Source organism: Coloeus monedula (genome assembly GCF_965178545.1).
Source record: "Coloeus monedula genome assembly, chromosome: 8".
Classification (NCBI taxonomy): Eukaryota; Metazoa; Chordata; class Aves; order Passeriformes; family Corvidae; genus Coloeus; species Coloeus monedula.
Genome location: NC_138788.1, coordinates 25,484,877 through 25,504,836, shown reverse-complemented (window position 1 = coordinate 25,504,836; position 19,960 = coordinate 25,484,877). Strand labels below are relative to the sequence as shown.

At 40.2% G+C, this 19,960-nt stretch overlaps 1 protein-coding gene across 4 annotated transcripts in view; it reads left to right on the top strand.

Annotated features, from left to right (window-relative positions):
• The window catches only part of BTRC (beta-transducin repeat containing E3 ubiquitin protein ligase), a 125,679-nt gene that overhangs the window by 27,905 nt on the left and 77,814 nt on the right, over window positions 1–19,960 (top strand). For 3 of the 4 annotated variants that reach the window (XM_082285955.1, XM_082285953.1, XM_082285954.1), the window contains one exon: window positions 929–1,036. The exons of the other annotated variant lie outside the window; for it this stretch is intronic. In XM_082285955.1, coding sequence (XP_082142081.1) covers window positions 929–1,036 — 108 coding nt within the window. The remainder of the gene's footprint in view (window positions 1–928; window positions 1,037–19,960) is intronic. 4 annotated transcript variants of the gene reach the window in all.

Below are 19,960 nucleotides of genomic sequence, written 5' to 3'. Positions count from 1 at the left end.
TTCCATCCCCTCCCCCTCTATTAAAAAAAAAAAAAAAAAAAAGCTGAGGCAGGATTGCAAAAAAGGAGAGTATGAGGGTTTAAAATCTCTAGCAGCTAATCTATCACATCCTTCAGTTTTCATGGCTATCTGCCAATTTAAAATACACTTATTTTTTCCTTCCTTGCCAGTAATTACACAAATACAGGAGTGCTTATGGCCTCAAAAACTCTGTGTCTGGTAAAAACAATTGCTATCATAATGCATCCCTAAATTTAATAGTAGTGGTGTAAAATGAATAAGCAGCTCTCTATTTCAAGGGGTAATGGCTTTAACTATCAAAATGGCTAGTATTTTCCTTGATTGGCTACTTTGGCTCCTTTTTTGTATTTGTTTGTAGTAGCTGAATCAATTTATTATAACTATTTCATTTAACAAACAACAAGACAAGCAGAAACATGAAACTCCTGTAAAGCGTCACCAACTTCCTATTCACCTTGGATCACAGGTTTTTCCTTTTATCCCCTTTACAGACAAAACACAAACCTTTCCCTGGAACTGTTACACTTAAAGTTGTCATTTACTTTTCTGCTTTCCTTGCAAAATTGCTTGCCTTGTGTTCTGCCTGGAGTGTTGCTGTGGATGGAGAAGAGGTCTGATTAATTGGAAAGAAACTTTTTATTACTGGGAAAACTCAACACAATGGTGTAGAAAATTGATCAAAAATTTACCTTCTTGATCCGTAGTGCCTTTTTCTTGCTACTACAACATCTGTAAAGCTTCTCTCAAGGAAAAGATGCTTCAGCAGTTACTGCTCTCCTAAAGAGGTCTCTGTTTTTAAGGCCAGGTGCAGTTGTGTTGATGCCATTTGGCTAAGCCTTAAAAGTTCCTGTAATCTGTGCCATCCTGTCTCATACAGTCCCATCTCATAGTTGTCCTTTCTCTGCAGTGCTCTATGCCCAGATCTCTGTGGCTGGGCTGCTCCAGCCTGGCGGACAGCATGCCCTCGCTGCGATGCCTGTATAACCCAGGGACTGGCGCACTCCCAGCTTTCCAGGTACTTTCTGTCTCTCCCCACTCCTTTTCTCTCCATCTGTGTGCGTGTGCATCTCCTCCTTTACTTGCCTGCTTGACCTCTATTTATTCTGGTTCATACTCTGTGCCTTTCCTGTGTCATTCTGATCTCTGGTATTTTAACCCATTTTGTGTAGATTCAGGGCAGTTGGGGCATTTCCATTTACCTCCATATAATTATTTTATTTAAATTGGCTTGATACCATCATCTTTTTCATTGGCTTTAAATTGTGTCAAAAAGATACCACTTAATTATATCTGGCAAACAGTATCTATCACACAGTCTCCAATCTGGCTATTTGTGCAGTGATTCCCGTCCTATCTAAATTTTTTGTGTGCCACTTAAAGGACTGAGAGGGTGAGTTCATTGCCATGATGATAATTGATGCCAGCAATTCTTTACTTCAGCTTTGTTAGCAGGAGTCTGAACATTTGGACTACAAAAAATTATTGTCTATGTAAGCTGTCAGTCAAAAGGCAAATAAAGGAAACCTTTTCTTTTCCTTTGGTCTAGGAATTTGTTAGATCCAGGCTTTTCTCTGTCATGAGTCAGCTTTCTGGTGAACAAGTTTGTTCAGACCCTTTGGGTGACCAGTGAATCTTAAAAAAAATGCAGACATTCTCCTGTGTGTAGAGAGTGGAGACAGGTGTTGAGTGAGCATTGAGAAACCTAGACAAGGCTCTCAAGATGACTGCCAGCATTTTTGATGGCATGTGAACATGACAGCAGAGACTGGGCACCAGAGGTGTTATGTTCATGTTGGATACTCTGAGGTATTTTATGAATTGCAGTGAGGGGCTTTAGGAGTATTTCTGTAGAGAGCATGTTTATTTGAGCTTATTGTAGCATGAACATTTACTTCAAGGTTTATGCTGCTGGATTATGATACTGCTGGCCTAACCTGTGGCAGAGAGTTTTATTTACCAGCATCTTACGAAACCAGATAAAAAGAATAGGCCGGAATCTTTCTGAAATTTTCACTTGTTTTGGGGTAGGTTCATTATGTGCCTCTAAAGGAAAGCATGCAAAGATTATTTTAAATTTTACTTCTTGCTCCCAGAGCTAGGATAGTACTGTGGAAATAATCCTCTTAGTCCCAGGGGAGGCTTAAGTGTCTTGCATCATTTTTGCTACAACTCTCTTTGCTGACACAGCAGTAGCACTGATGGACTCTGGAAGGTGTCCTGCCAGGCCTCCTTTGCTGAACCAAGCTTTTAGCAGAGCTTTCCATGGGGGAGGGGGAGAGATGACTTTTTATTAGTCTGAGAGGGCTCTAGAGACAACAGGCAGAGTTTAGACTCCTAATCCTGATTTGCATAATTTGACTAAATCGGATGGGCTTAATTTTTGGGCTTTTAGCTGTTGAGTAAATCTCAGATCTCTTTAAGCTTAGCAGTATATGGAAAGTAATTTATAAACTCAAATTGAGACTTCTTCCTTTCTACTTGAATTATTTTCGATTACTTAAAATAGGCATATATTACAAAGTGGGAAGAGAAATTAATTTATTTTAGTTTAAGATGTCCTTGCTAATGACAGATACGAATAACTTTTCTGCTAATACACTGCATTGATATTTGGGGTCAAATGAGTGAGCTGCACAACCAGTCATTGTGTTGGGATACTGGTAGGACTGACATTTGCATTTCTGCAGATTTGGAGAGACATTTCTGTGTGTATTTAGTGACTATGAGAATTGGGGAAGTATGTCCTACTTGCTATCTGAAATGGTAGACTGGTACTCTTCACTGAACTCTGCTGTGTTGAGGAACACATTTACTGCCAGTTGAGAGAGAAACCACATTGCCAGCAACAGCTTCTGCAGCACTGAGTCATCCACATTTCAGCCCATTTTTTTCAATGGGCTCTGATTGATCCTCATTAGCTTGCACGGTTTGAAGAAAACTCCCCTCTGAGGCATGGCTTCTGCATTTTCCAGTGCAGAAGGGAGTGGTTTGGAGCCTGCTTAAAGCAATGATGTTGCAGTATTTCATCATTCTTTAATGCTTTTTTTTTGGTATCAAATTTTCAGGAAAGCATTAAAGACTTTTTTGAAGCCCAGCAAATTTTCTCTTATTAAGTTACTTTCTTTTTTCTGTAGCAAGCTTGAAGTAACTGGAGAAGCATACCAATGTTCTTTGCTTGTGGCAAAAGAGAAGATGCCATCTGGAAGGCTACTTAGTCACTGCTGAATTTGTCTAGTTATTTACATGCCTGCCTTCAGATGCTCAGACAGAAATGTGGAAAGATGCTCTTTTTGAATAGCTCAGTTAAAGTCTTGCTGACTCCTCATGGGAAGCATTGGCAGGTAGTCGATTTAGAGATGATTCTGTTAATATGTCAAGTAACTTCATTTTCTTCTTTGTGTTTTTATTATTGGTGACACTTAGGTGAAAACAGGATCTTCTGGTTCCTCAGCCCTGTTTTTAGGCAATCATCCTAGAGTGGGAAAGGCTTTAAGGCTAAACCCATGAATAGGGGAATGAGGAGCTAGAAACAGTTCTTTTTTACATCTTTTATCTCAAAGGGCGTTGCAACTGATAGTCTACTGTGTAACTGAATTTCATAGTAATCATGGTGGAAGATTGCAGCAAATTGGAACATGAACTCCTATAAGGCACTGTGGGAAGGGGCCAAAGAGGATATTTTAACAAGAAAAAAAGGCCAGCCATTCCATTTTCAGTGTCTTGGATGCCAGATTTTACTGTACTGTTATTCTGCAAAGCAACTGAAAATTGGGTTGCATGTAGATTCTCTTAATAATAAAAAATAAATTATGCAGAACATACTCTTTCTTCTTAGAAATTTGTGCTTTGGAAGCTTCCAGATGTGCCAACAGGTGTCTGTTTTCATGACATTTTCCATGTGAAGATAATTACTTTCCCTGTTAAAATATTTTTCCATGCAGGCTCACAAGGCTCCGTTTATGTTGCTTTTCATAGTTGCAGCTCTTTGAAAATTCAAATTTACAATTACACCCATCAAGTATGCCAAGGAAATGATTGTATTAATCCTTCCAGGTTTGCAGAAGACCGAAGTATTTCCTAGAATTTATTTCTGTAGGCTGTTGTATAAATGAGGAGGCTTGAAGAGGAATTCAAAAGTCTTGCCAAAGACTTTATGTATCATGGTAATGGCAGAGAGCAGTCCACCTCTTCCTTTTTACCTAATTCACAGCCAACAGAAATACCAGCTCTTGTTTAGATTGTAAACTTCTTGGGACAAGAGTTGTGCTTTTACTACCTTTGTCTGGAGTCTAGACACAAGTGAAGAAGAACAGAGTTGCTTGTCAGCTCTATTTTGCCAAAGCTGAAACTTTGTTTCTGTAACAGGCTCTAGTAATTCAAGAGGAGGATTAACTTTTGTGGTGGAGGTAGCAGCATCTTGATGAATACAGAAGTGTCTCTATAGAATGTCAGAAATTCACATTTTGTTTTACCTGAAGACCTTGGCCATAAAGAACTACACATCAGGGTTTGTCAGGTGAAGGGGACTAGCTTCTGCTTGGTTTTGCAGAAGTGAGCATGTGTGTGGCTTCCTTGGTCTGGGCTAAAAGCTCTGTCCTGGGGAGAAAGGCATGGGTGTACTGTGCTAGGCAAATTGAAGCAAATGGAGTGTACTTGAGGCTGTGCAGTGTGGACGTGACCTCTATGGACTGAGATTACTTTCGGAGAAAGGTGAAAATGCAAAAGATGTCAAAGGTATGCAATGAGGGAAGTCTGTTGTCCCTGTGAGACAGAGATTTTTTACTTATTTTATTATTTTGTACTTATTTTAAAAATTATTTTTACATTATTTTTTCCTAGTGTTTATATTTTTGTGTTACAAAGCAGAGTATTTGTTAAAAAAACATTGTCAGTCTACTGGTAGAAACAGTTGTGTCTGTAAATTTCCTTCAGCCTGTTCATGCATTTTTTTGTTAGAAGTTGACATTTTATTGCTGGAAATACAGTGTAAATGTGAGTAGTAGTACATCATTTCTGGTTATACAGGAGGTTAGAGCTAGAGTCTTGGGGTGGGCAAACTGCATGCTCAGAAATGCGTTTGTGAGACATACATTTGAAAGAAATTGTTTGGCTTCGGAGCCAGTGTTTGCTGGTGTGCATAGTTCTGTCTCTAATTGGGAAAGATATGGGGTGTCCAGTCACAGACTCCATCAGCATGGAGACACTAAGGCTGCTTTGTATTCGCCCCTCGCACTCTGCCAGCGGCCGTGTGAAACCTGCCCGGGGGCTGTTTACAGTGCACCTCTAAAGCAGAATCCTAATTTTGGTGACTAATAGCCAGAGCATGTGGCTCCAGCACCCCCCCGGCTGGCAGCAGGCTCTGCCCTGGTTGTGAATGTAGTTAGGTGGCCCCCAACTGTTTACAAGACAGCAGAGGTGAGATCTTTGATTGACAAGTCAGAAATGCATTAGATCATTCCCTCTGCCAGTCTCTGGTTCATGCTGTTAAAAATGTCAGCCTCTCCAAGTTTGAATGGCAGCCCGAGGGCCTCAGAAGCTTTTTGTTTTCTGAGATGGAAACACAAATTGGATGTGTGCCTGAGCGCTTCATCCTGGGCTGTAATTTCATCTTTTAGCTAAGAACCACAAGGTACATGAGCAAAGCACCCTGTAAACAATAATACTGGGGAAAAAAATAAACAAGGTCGTGTTTCTGGTACGTTGATCCACTGGTGTCCTGACCTCTATCACGTTGAACATCTCCACTCTGATTGCTGTTCCCTTTGGCATTACAATGAGAGGAGATAGACTGACACAGGAGGCAAAGATTTAAAGTTGCAGTGCTGTTGCACATTCCTTGTATTGGCTATGAAATATTGAACTGCCACAATGTGACACCTGGTTTTTTAAGCAAAGTTTCTTGTTGGAGGTGTTCAGCAGCAGTCTCTTCTGTTTTTCCTCATTTTACCACCTGGCAGGAGCAATTGTAAAGGCATGAGAGGCGATACAAGAAGGAGCAGAAAGGAAGCCAAATCGTATAATTTTTGTGTTTGACTCCAGCCCCCATTTGTAGTTCAGACTTTTGGGAGCTTCACTGTAGGAAGACCACAATAGTTAGCCTGGCTGGAGATTTCTTTAAATAAAGTGCCTAGTGACTACAGAAGAGCTTTCTTAAACATATTTAGGATTTATTCCTCCTTAAATCTGGTGGCCTTGTCTGTCTGGTGGTGTAACCTGTGCAGAGGCTGCATGATGCCAGGGAGCCCACCAAATTCAGGGAGTTGCTAGGGTGTGCTGCAAGATCTCAGCTCTTGGTAATAGCAACAGCAAGAAATATTTTCCTCCTTTCAGGTGGCAAAGAAATGAAGGGGACTAGAAAGAAATCTTATCTTTGTGGATCACTGGGGATGGGTTTGGTTATTTTTTGGTAGCACGTCACAAATTTCTAATTTTATTTTGTAATTATATTTAGTAATAGAAATTGGCATTTGTTCTGCACCCACATCGATCCTCAAAAGTTCCATGTGCTTTTATTAGCTCTTTAATCTGAGTATGAAGAAATGTGACAGTATCTGTCACTGAGAAATACCACCCCAGTGTGTCCAGCACAATGATTAATTTAAACTGCATCTTAGCTACAAGGCCTCCCCTCCTTCAGCCTCGGTAGTGATGGTCAGGTTACTACTAATGTGCTCTTCCCGCTAAGGTGAGGGCAAGGTCTCTAGTGCACCAGCAGCAGTTTGGCTCTTTGGTTTAAAAAACGAAACAAAACTCATCCGAGTTTTCCTTCCTCCCTCGTTAGGAGTCAGGAAGGTGTGTAAAGCCGTAGTGACAAACGGCATATGCAGCGCCGCGTTGGAGGCATACAGGTATCTTTAAAGCTAGCTCCGGTTCCTCAGGATTGCGAACATCTGCTTGGAGGTATTGTGGAGCTCCACAATGCACTAATTGAATTACTCTTTTCTGGAGTTGCAGGCTGCGCTAATTGAATTAGAACGGGGCTGTGCGTGTGCGCGCTGCCGCGCGGGCGCGGCGCGGGGCGGGGGCCGGGCCATGGCGCGGACTGTGCTGCGCTCCCCCGGCCGCGCCCGGAACTGCAGCCGCGGGGCTCCGCCGGGCGCCGCAGCCGCGGGGGGTTGGTACTTAAATAACATTTCAGCGACTCCTCCGTGCTGCTCCAAAGTCTACATCTTTGTCCCTTTCTATGGAGAAAGGAGGCTCTGAAGGGTATCCCGCTGCAGCCCCCTCGCACCAGTCACAGATGGTCCAGTGCGTTTAGATCCAGCCTAGCCCCTGTAAATCGCTCCATTATCACTTTGGATTTGATGGCTTCACGGGCAGTGAGGGCTTCAGAGGGAGCCAGTGGCATAAGATCAAGTTGTACCTATTTGTGCACAACTGGCAAAGAGATAACACCAATAATTTTAATTTTAAAATGCAAATACGGAATTTTACCACAAATTTGGAGAAGTCATGAAATACTTTTTTATCCAGCTTCTAAATTTAAGCCAATGATAGAATTCAGTCACTCTTAGGAAATATGCAGAGATAGTTCTGTTTAATTCTGTATATGGAGAAGAAAATGAAATATTTCTTCTTTGAAGTAAGGTATTATGTGAACACATGCAAAATTTCAGGGAACCAACCCAAACACTCTCAGTAGAAATGCGCTTGCTAAATCTTAAAATTCATAGGTTTAAGAGATACTTTGCTACACTGTTGGGTGGGTTTCTTCTTATTTCCTCTGCTTTCTGTTGGCTATTACTTACATGGTGTGTAAAAATAGTCAGATATTCTCTTTCCTGTATTCTTTCCTCTATAGATAACCAGAAAACTCACTTTTCCATAAAACCTCAAGTTATTTTCACTCAGTTTTACCTGTGTTTTGTAGATCATTTTCATAAACATAACCCCTATCAGAGACAAGATGGTATTTGTTTTGCTTTAATAGTTGTTTCTTGTATTTTTTTACATTTGATATAAAAATAATTTGTTAGAATACTCTGCAAACTAAGTAAAACTAAACTCTCCTTGTCAAAATACTCTGTAATATGCATGATTCTTTATGATGTTTGTATTCTTGCCCTGTGTCTGGTGATGTTAAACAGGGCTTCTGATTACCACCAAAAATTAGCAAAATTGCTGCTATACGTAGAAATTTTAATAATTTTCGGTTACACTGAAAATTATTTAACAACCAGCTGCCCCTCAAAATAAAAAGCAGATTTTTTTGTGAATATATGAAACAGGTTTTTGTTGCTTTTTGAGGAGAATTCCCAATGAAGTTTATACTTTGGGAATTCTATTTTTCTGATTTTATTTATGTTTATAGTTGTTTCTCTTTAGCATTTTATTTATATATTTACATATATAAATATATTTGTGTGTGTATATATAAGAATTAAAAAAAACAGGTTTTCAGTCTACTTGGCTCCTTTTCTAAGTAGTCAGGTAGACTGCTTCTAGTAGTCATTGCAAATGAAACATCCAAGTAACTCATTGATCATGCCCAAATATTTATTTAGGGTTCATGTCTAGTTCTTAAATGACTTCCAATATAATTTGGTACCATTGTGGAATTTTCTAAGTTGTCTGTGTACAGCAAGATCAACCATCACCTTTTGCCTACCTTCTACAAAAATCCTTGTGATTTATTCTCTTGAAATACAATATATCCAGCAAACAAAGGAAGCAACTCTTCATTCAGCCAATAAAGCTGCATACGCTTGTACTCTTTCAGGAATATACCTTGCTCTTCTCTCGCATCTTCAGAGTAATAAACTGTGCAGCAACCCTTTGATGTAGATAATAACATTTGACCTTGCAACACAGTACGTTCCCTTGTGCAAATGAAGACAAACTTAACACATTGATGTTGTGGTGGTTGTTCATTAAAAAAACCCAAACAAGCACACACACAGAATTGGTGTGTAGGATAATACACTTCTATCCAGTGCCTTCTTTTGGCAGAAGCCAGAAGTGAAGATGGTCGTGGTGAGACTGTCACCTTTAAAATAATGTGGGAGTGAATTTGGTGCTGCCTTAAGAGGCTGTAAATGGGAAAGAATCTATTCCATCCAGTGTATAAAGTGCTTTTAAAATCAATCTATTTCTAGAAACTAAATTGTCCTGGGACCAGCTCTTGATATAAAAATTCATAGAAACCTGTTTTTCCGAGTGTGGTAACTTCTTGCCATAGTGCTGTAGTGTTAGAATTCACATTGGCCAGGTTGTTCTGTAAATTAAACAGTGACAGCTTCCCTCGGGGGAACAGCCAATGTATTTATGATGATGTGCTGATTACACAAAATACACTGCAAGCAGAAAACAGCTGCAGAGAACAAACCTCTTAAAAGAATACAATTACAAATAGCACCCTCAGTATTTCTAGTGGTGAGAGCAAAATACAGCATGCTAATGCAGGCTTCTAGTTCGCTTCCAAAGAAGAAAAGAGATCTACAGAGAAGAGGCTGAAGTATGGTTGGATGCACACACAATGCCAGTATGGAGCAGCACGTAATCCCCTCCTGAAGGTGAAGGGCAAGAACACACCTCAGGCCTGCTTTTTAGCTGTCCTTGTTGCTTAAAATGCCTGTGACTGCAACTCCAGCAGCACTGGCTGGTGAGGTGTTGGGGCTCTCTGGCTTGTCGATGTTTTGACTGCTGTGGCTCATACCCTGTATCCTGGTTAAGAGCTGAGATGTGATTAGATGACTAATAAGTAATTTGTGCTACCAGTATGACCATTATGAAACAGATTGTAGGACATGCTGTAGGAAAAAAAAAAGGCCCTGGTTTAAAGCTGAGCTTTCTTTTGCTGCTAATTACTGCTTTGAGGGAACTTCTGGAAGTAAATTCCAGTTGTTGTTTGCACTAGCCTCCAGTGTTTTGTTTTTAAAAGGTTCCTGTTTTGTATGTGTAGGGCAAGGTCTTGTACAGTCCAGTTTAAGGTAAGATGAAACTTGAAACATAATATTACTGGGAGACAGTGAAGGTGGGACTGTGATCATAAACTCAGGACACAGACCTCTGAAGAGAAAGAGGTCTTCACCTGGAAACAAAAAATGAGAAGTAACTGGAATTGCTTTGTGTAGTGAGGCTGCATGCAAGAGAGTTGTGATAAGGACTACTGTGGTGGGATTTTCTGTGAGGGCTTGTTGAAAATGAGAATGTGGCAGTGGCAGCTCCCACAGCTGCTAATATCTCACTTTGGAGAGCTGCAAAAGGAAAAAACCTGCACAACTCCAGAGCACGTTTGTTTTTTGTCTGAGATGATCTGTCACATTTATATCATTAAAATATAACATTCTACTTATGGCTATGCCATGTATGTGTGTGGGAGGGTGAAAATACAGAGAATGCCCTTTCCATCCACTTTTTCAGAGTCACTGATAGGTAAGTATGATACCGTTTAAAAGTCTGGAATTTCTGGTGTTTGGTGTCTGTTATGTTCTGGGATGGTATCAATAAAACATATTTTAAATACCAGCAAAAAAGTACCTGTTTAAAATGAAAAAATATAGTCCTTTCAACATACAGATCTGATTTTAAAGCAGATGAGGTAAAAGCATTGGCACTCTAATTTGGAAGGACTTAATTCACTTGTTTAAAAGAAGTATCAGGTTTTCCATCTATGGATTGCTGGCGTGTACTAAAAGACTGTTATTCATCTGTCTGTATTTTCTTTAAATCGTTTTTGAGCCTCTGTGTGTTGTCCTGCTCTGCTGACATGTATCCCATGTGGCAAGAGGGAGTTTTGTATAATCACCCTGCTTTAATCAATAGAATAATTGATAAACCAGATAAGATTTAAACTGATTACCTCCCCGAGTAGAACTCCCTGAGGGCCTTGGACTCTCTTAATTTTGACATGTATGTTGTGTACCCCGTGGATGAAGTGCAGTTTGAATTATCTGTTTTTATTTGCTTAATGATGGGGAGGGTGTTAAAGTCAAATGTTTAATTAACCCAGCAATGGGCTGCGCTGTCACTTACACACACATCCAGCTGATTGAGATATCTCACCGAGAATACTGAATAGGAATGATAATGTGGCACTGAGACGGAAGATTGCTTTTTCAATCCATTTGCTGGGTCACTGCTTTGAATGTCTTACTGGATGAAAGGCATTCAGCCTGGAAAAAAAATTCAGCATTTAAGTACATTTTGTTTTCCTGGCCCCTTTCCACCAAGAAGTTAAATAAAACAGATATGCTGTAGGTTTAATAAGCCATTCATGTTGTAGCAAAAAAGCTGCAACTACCGGATCTCAATAGGCGGTGGTCTAGAGCTGTATGATTTCCTCTAGGAACAAAATGTTTGCCAGCCCCAAGGTATCTGAAGGTGAGAACCTATGTATGTCTTTATCTTTCCTTCTTTGGTTGCTTGGCTACTCATCCCATTTGATGGTCTCCAAAGCAGGTCCAACTCTTCTTTCTTACCCAGCACAGTGAAATTTAAAATAATACTTGGTAACTCCTTGTTCTAGTTCAAGAAAATGGCATTCCAGAGTTGGAATTATTTTATAATAGTACAACCTAATAGTGAGCTGTTAAATTTAAATGTTGCAGGAGGGGCTGTTGTGTTGCCACATTTAAATTTGCTCCAGCCAAATCAGGAGAACCCAAGGGTTTGTTTCTTGGGTGGCAGCTGTTAAAAGGCAGCAGTGCTTGCTAGCCAGACATTATAATGTGCAGTGCCTAATCTGTAACTTTGATTCTTTTATTAGAAGATTATAATTCTTTTTGCTTGATTGAACGAACACACCTTTTATTTTCATATCATCACTGAGGTTTTTCAACAGCACTGTATGGAGGTAAACACCCTGTATTGGAAGCTAACTAAATTTGCATCATAGTCCAGTTATGTGACTGATGCTTTTTGTAATAAATGTAGCTTTGGAAGCTGGAAAAAGCACCAAAGCTTGACTGTATGGACTTATTACTACTGTGAGACGCGTTGGGGAGGTGGAGCTGTGTCATCCAAACTGCTCCATGGTGACTGTAGGTACTTTGAACCTGTTCTAGATTGAGAACCAAGTAGCTTTGGCTACAGGGTTGCCTGGCTCACAGTGTCTTAAGACAAAGATCTGGGTGCCTCCACATTCAGTGGTGTAGACAGTGTGCTGTGAATCCCCATCAGTCTGGCACTGCAGTGAGATCACTGAGTAGCTGTTTCTTAGCAAGTGAGCTGCTTTGGGGGAGAAACTGTGCCTAAAAAGGTAACAAGTTTTGTTCCCCTATGGTGTCGTTTTTACTTTGGACAGACAACTTCTGCTTCATGCCTTTGTTTTGTATCTCATTTTCCCCTTTCCTGCAATAAAAAATAGGAAGGAAAACCAGCAAGAAAAGCATAAAGCAGTACAGCGAGATGAGGATGGTGTGGTTGATTTAGGTGTTTGGGAGTGAGAATGCCACAGGCTCTGAGGAAGGGATGTGATGACAAGTGGAGGTATTTTGTCTGCTTGACAGGAAAGCTCAGAATGCGAGGTTTTGGAAAAAGGAAATTATAGTAATAAGTGTACGTGATGACCAGGGATGAGAGGGGAAGGGGTTTTAAAGTCAGACCAGTGAGATGGCATTGTTTCTTTTAGAGAAGTGTTATAAAAAGTTAGAAAATAATGCTTGAAGAAGGACATGAAATCTACAGCAAAGCTAGACACTTTTACAACCCGTTTCTAAGAGCACTTGCAGCTCCTATGCAGATGAAGCTGTAATAAATATTGTACAAAGAAAGTTAAACTGTATCTAGAGAATTTTAATAAATAAAAAGTTTTTAAAAACTCTCCCTGGATCCATACTCTTGTTAGTACTAGAAATATGTTTTTGACTTGTATTTTGAATGTTGGCTTATATTCCAAGTCTGTAAAAGCTGACTTTGTGCTTTCCCCCCCACCTTACATATAGGGGAAAGAAATCAAGAAAACATCTTATTCCAGCATACAAAATCACTGATAAAAGCCTACAGTTCATGGGCATGGGAGGGAAGAATGCTGTGAACTAAGGGTGTATAATTTCAAACTTTAGTACTTTTATACTCTGGGATGAGTGTTGAAAATTAATTTTTGTGGAAGGAATGTAGCAAAATAAAAGCAACAAAGAAGTGAGAGCCAAGCCTGGATTGATTCAGTTCTTCTCTAAAAGGCTTCTGTTGCATGCAAAATCCTTCTTCCTGAAGCATGTGTGGCACAATTCTGCAGTTTGGCAGAGAAATTTAACCCTGGCTGAAACTGTTATAAAGGAATTTTAACATGAATTTGAAAGATTGTAGAAATTATTAATGTTGTCCTGTAGAAAGAGAAGAATATTGATTTGCTCAGTGTGACTAGCAGATACACAAGGGTAAGTCACTAGGAAGAGGCAAACCAAGGCACAGAGATAGTAAGATTCAGAACAAGTCCTGACACTAGTCTTACGTAGGTGATCTGGTTGAATATTTGAAAGCGTACCCATATTATGTGTATTGTAAGGTTAATTGGATGGTTTCATCCATGTTTTTTGGGAATGTGTGCTTTCTATTCCTTAAAAAGATGTAGATAGCTTTGAACGACATAAAATCTTGGAGTACAAGATGTACGCTATAAAATCATGCATAGAAAGTGCTAGCTATAAAAACGTGTATACCTGTGAAGGTGCTGATCAATTTGTGCTATTTAGGAAAGGAAATTCCAAAACAGACCCGGCTGTGAGGAAATGCAAATAATAAAATTCAGCTAGAGGTCCTTGAGGCTTCCTAAGCTCTAACCTTGTTATGAGGAATGGGGAAGTCGAACTGCCTAATGCAGATGTCTGTGAGTTACAAAAATAACCAGATGTCCTGATTAGCAGAAGCAAATGTTCTTCCCTTAATCCACATGAAATTATATTCAAAGGCTCTCCGGATGTAATATGTGTGTAAATAAGGCACCAACAAACATTGGAATAGAAAGGGCCATTGGCCAACTAGCTTGCAAGGCTTGAAAGCTTGAATATTAAAAACAAATTTGCCACTGCTGACTCTCTTAAATTCACAGAACAGAACTGTTAAGCAGGGCTGCTTCCTGGGAAACATGGAAAGCCTGTTCTCATTAGCCATATTCTCTCTCTCCCTCTTGAAAAATGTGGATGAAGTAAAGCTAGCTTTTTAAAATTCCCCCTAAATGACTTGTTCCCAGCATCTGTATTTTGGTGAGGAGAGGGCTGGTGGTGGGTTTTTTTAGCTACAACTAGATTTTTGCTGTTCGAAATGCATCTGTTCATCAGATCTTTGATATTTGTGCTGGTTTTTGATATTTTAATGTAAACTGAATTTACCTTCTAGTAATGCTGTCATCCCACACCATGAAATTACCTTTTATAGCCAACCAATAATTACTAAGTTAAAGAACTTTGTAAGAAGCTTTCCTTTATGTTATGAAGTTCTGTTATCAATTCTCATTGCTTTGAAAATGTATATTTTTTCCAGTTATTGATTTGAGTGAAAAATAAAGAAAACTGTGAATGATCCATTCTACAGATGTGAAAACCAGAATCTTGTCCTGGTTTTCAACTGCAGAAAATGTTGTTGAAACTTATATTATCATCCTCAGTGTTAACACTGAGGCATACCAAATTAGGACTTGTGTAAACATGCATGTATGTATCTGGTTGGAGGGGTAGTGTTGTACTTCCCCATTTTCTCTGTCAGAGATTCAGTTTTAAGAATTTAAGTTATAGTAGGTACCTGAGCTGCTTGGGCATGAATTTCAACTTGTAAATGTTCCATGTGGGGATGAAGTCTCCATCACGGGGCATTTATAAAGGTATTGGAGGGAAAAAAGCGCCATGATTCTGGGCAGCTAACAAGATAATAGATATAATAAACAGGATAGACACATGCATGCCAGTCTGTAAAGCAGACACTGAACTGGAAGGCCTTTTTAGTTTATTCCCTTTCTTTTTCTGCTATCAGTCAGTGCAAGGCAGGCTGCAGATTCTCTGCCCTCTCCTTCCGTCATTCTGATGCTCAGCCAAAGCCCCTTGCAAAAGTACCATTTAACTTTAAACTTGTAAGAGCTGGGAAACTTGTCTGTGCCTTCATTCCAGGCTGAAGTCACCCCCTTGTGCCTACACATTGCAATTTATGGTGTTCTCTAAAAGGATCTCATCTCAGTGAATGTTCAGTGCAGAAAATGCCAAGGAGGAATGGGGTCTGGTACTTATCTCTGCATTTTCATTGCTGTGGATCTCCCTGTGTGTTATAGCTGTCATTTTTGTTTTATCTACTGAAGAGCAGAGAATTGCCTTCAAACTTGCAGCTTTCATACTTGTTCTTCTCAAAGAACATTACCAATCCTAAGGACTGGTTTTATATATTTTAGTGACTAGCCAAATAGGTGTGAATTTGAATGTCTTGGGCCTCATGATAGGAAAAAAAGGAGAAGCTATCCTTACATGTTTTTAGTGTATATTAGACACTTATTTTTTTTAACAGTAATACTGCTTCAGGCTGACACTGGCTATGCCAGGATTCATCCTAGCACTGTTTGAAATGGCTGAGATATTTATAAACTGACAGACAGCATTTATAAAATGAGGATGCTGACAGTCCCTTAACGATAACAATGGGCTTGGACTCATCTATCACTTACAGAGGTTATTGGAAAGGGAACATAAGACTTCTATGTGCCTCTAGTCTTAGACTGGCACTTATTTCCACACATCTCTCTCTTTTCAGTCCTCTCTGACTGACATCAGCATTAGGCAATTACAGCTAATTTCGCCGTACCTTTACCTGATGATGCTTTGTCCTGTTTTCTGCAAGACAACTAACTTTGCAGAATCTTGGAGCAATACCCTTTTTTGCCAGTATTCCCCCCTCCTAAAGAAGAGGAACATCCTGACTTCTGGCAGGCTGCTGGCTTGAATTGGGAGAAGAAGAGTGCGCCCTGACTGACAGACTTAACCCGGGGCTGGGCACGGGTTAAACAGGCCTTCTGCTTCCTTTTCCTTTCATACAGCACCAGTCTGCAGACAGAATGCTGATGTACCTCTTTATTCAGTGGCTCCCTCTTGACTGAAAGAGTACCCTTCTGTCCTTGGTGAGGAGGACCGAGTGCAGAGCAGGGACACTTCCAGGAATGTGAAAAGGATGTCAGTTATTTTCAATTTCTGATAAAATGCTGTGTTCATTCAATGTACTTAGGAGCTTGAGGGTCAGGTTGTATCAACAGTTTGCACTGGAAAAGGAGAAATGCACTATTTCACTGGTGTGTGCTAAAGCATCTATTTTAATGTGGCAGCAGAAATACTGAGACAGCTATGTCTGGCATCCAGTTTGCCCTTGAAACATTTACTCTACTGTAACTGTTTGCACACTGTGTTCCCACTGTATTATTTGCTTAGAGACCTAAAATACCCAAGTAGATTTCCTACATGCAGTTGGATCTGCTGATACCACTAAAAAGCACACCCTGCCCAGGCTTCTGTTTGAACTGATGTATACTCACGCAATGGCTGGAGCGAGACTTGATTGGCTTGAGGGGGTCTATTTATCAGGGAACTCGATTAAAATACAGACTGCACATGACATCAAATTTGTAATCATTTTTCCACAGCAAGCAAGCAAGCATTTTCTGTATTGTATGCAGGTGTTTAAAGCAATAGTGTGTTTTAAGGGCCAGTGCAGCACAAATTCTGGCCTTTGGGATAAAGACAAGTGTTTTGCCTGCATAAACAATATATTATTTTTTTTCCCCTCCCCGAGGTCCACACACACCTAGTTTCCCTCAAGCTCATCATCTCTGTCAGGTTAATCAATAGGCACCGTATGGCAGAGGGTCAGTAATCAGTGTCATCGTGCCTTTAAATCGTGTTGAAAATTTGCTTAAAGCCTGGGCCAATTAACATCGAGATGATGAATGGATGGGTAGATGGGAAGAGCCTGGCGCTCAGGGGCTTTGTGAGAAGGAGATGCTCAGCTGTTGAGCAGCAGACACCAGCGAATAAAATCAGCCATTCATGTGAGCTCAGTCCACCCACTCTTAATGATAATGTCAATCTAGCAAAATATATACACATTGGAGTTGTCATGAGTTCATAAATCAAAGGAGTTTGTCAAAGGCATTCAGATTAACGAGGCAGCAGCAATAACAAGTCAAATTTGCATAGAGAATTGCCCGAATCTCAGTAAATTATGATCCTGTTTTTCATTTGATTATTTGCTAATGTCTCAAGAGGGAGAATGATTATATTAGCATGCAAAATCTACTCCAGAAGTAGAAATCCGAGGTATAGCAGACCAGCACACGATGACAATTAATCAGTTTCTGCATACTAGCATAAATGCACAAGGCCCAGAAATGAACTCCTTTTTTATTATTATTTCTCCTTGCTACTGATCCAAATGGTTCAGCTTGACAGAGACTTTATATTGCTTTAACAGTGTTCTGAATTGTGCCTGCAGGCAAGACATAGTTATGCAGCTATAACCAACCTATCCATCTGCCAACCAGATTGGAATTCTCCTATCCAAGGCTTCCATTAACCCCCACTGACAGCTCCAAACAGGATTAAGAATTTGAAAGCATAAAAAATAGTTGTGCTCTTCACATAGACACACGCTTCTCCCCCACCCCCACCTCCACACACTTGGAAAAAAGGCTGTGTCTGTACTCTTTTATAATTAGTGCAGGGCAGAACAGCATCAAAGAAAGCCTCCCCCAGTTGGCAGGGGTTTGATTTCCACCACGATGAGTGAGGAGGTACTAAAGGTAGCTCTACCCAATTGGTAGTCCCTGGGAGTGCATTTCTCCATGTATTATATCTCATTCCCAGCAGTGTTTTGCTGGGTTGTGTACACAAAATACTGCATGTCATCTCCTGTCAAATGCTTCAGTCTGGGGATTTCGTATGCATTGTAGCATGTTGTGTTTAGTGGTGGAAGAGACTTCATGGGGAGAGTTAAATAGTAATAATTTCGTAGTGGTCTTTAAGACAACCTGCCATGGAGTTATATTCTGTTAATTACAGGCTGAAGTTTTAAATGCAAATCAGATTTAAAAGGATCTCATTACAGGCAGTAGCCATTTTAGGAAAAATGAGCTATGGAAGGCAGAGCCCCTTTGCAGGAATCTCCTGTTAGAGAGAAATTTTCAAGGTTACAAGAACTATGAGCTTGGGTTTCCTAACTTCTCTTCTCAGTACTTCCACTGTCATTGTGTGACCTTGGGAAAAAAAAAAAAAAAAATTAACTGTCTGTGGAAAGAGGGGGTGCTTTGGAGACTTCAGCATCTAATCTTGCCTGTATTTGTTCAAAAGAAGAGACCCTTGCATGCAAGTGCAAACACTTTTAGCCAGCCCAGCTTTAGTCTATGGAGAAAGGCTTACCTGCGGGAAGTAAAAATTTTCCTTGATGGAAGGGAGTTTGTATGGCTTTTCAGCTTTCTATGTGCACTGGTTTTCTTTGCTTCTTTCCCCCTAACAAATTCCATCCTTCCCCTACTATGTATGAAGTACAGTTGCTGCAGTTCTTTAATATTCCCAGTGAGTACACCCAACTTACCGTCTGGATACCAAATGCTTCTTTCCAGGTCTGTGCCCGGGACTTGCATTTCAGTAACCACGAGAGGGTGCTCAGAGCGGTTCTTCCCTTTGTCTGCCTCTCCTGTGGCCGAGAGCATTGCTGGAGTCCTGCTGAGACAAACCTTATCCTGACCTCGCACATGTTTATCCCTCCTCCCACCTTGTTCAGCAAGGAGAAATATATAGATGTACCGTTTCAGTCGATTACGTTATGCTCTTCCCTTGGCCATGGATAAGTGTTGCCCTGTCAAGTGAAATTCACTTCCATGCAGCTACAGTTAGTCCTGAAATATGCGGGTTCCTGTACCTGCACCTGGATTGATAGGTTTCCTTTTCCTGAGAAATGAGCGGGAGTTATAAACATCTGTGCTTTTTCTTAAGTGTAATGCTTTCCAGTCATTCTGTCTTCACCAAGCGTAACTCACTTGCCGACAAAAGTGCATGAGCAGCGCTCCTCTTTAATAGTCTGCTATCGGAGCTGCTGTGTTGGTGCTGTAGAATGGTGAGACGCCAAGCTGTGAACCACCATATGCACTTGGCAGTCTTTGTCTGGTCTTTGTTCAGCCAACCTCTTAGCCTTGCCACCTATAAAGATAATGAATGCAAAATGGTCCTCTGCTTGCTCTTAAAATTAGATGCTCAGCTTAAAGAAAAAGTAGATAACTTGAAGCTTTGCAGTAACTAGAAATTTCAAAATAAGGGCTGACAGTTCATCAGCAGTTCCTGCTTTTTGATGTTTGTGTGAGGGAGGATCCTTAGTGGCTTTGAAAGATGAGAAGAATGCAAGATTTCACTGCTGTAGAGAGATTATTTGGAAAGGGAAGTCATTCTGACGCTTACTGTAGGGAAGGGGGTGGATGTTGAAAATACATCCAGAAGTAGTAAACAACCTCTTCACCCTGCAGCCACAACAAAATGCATTTCCTGGAAATCTGTAGTAACTCACCTCAGGTTCTTACGGTTTTCACTCTTGGTGTTTTGGGGTTTTTTTCCCAAAGCACAAAAATTAAAATCCTAACTTGAACAAACCACTTACTAAACTAAATTTCATGAGCAGAAAAGAGCAGCTTTAATGTCTGACCTTCCTTTTTGTATATATGCGATTCTAGCTTGTATGTTTTTATGATCTCAGTTCTTTCAAAGCAGGATTTAATGTAATAACTTGGTCCTGACTGAGACCTCATACAAAAACTTTAAAAAGGTCATCTCTTACAGTGATTTATCAGGCTTGTTTAGGATTGATTTCCATTATAAAACCATGGTTACAGCATCCCAAATGTCATGGTGCCTTACAAGTTCTTGTTTAAAAAAAAAAAAAAAAAAACAAAAAAAAACCAGTGGTTGGTCTACAGGCCTTGATTTACTCCTGACCAGTTTATGACATCCCAAGTACGGTTTTACTGTTGTGCTCCTCTCCCTCC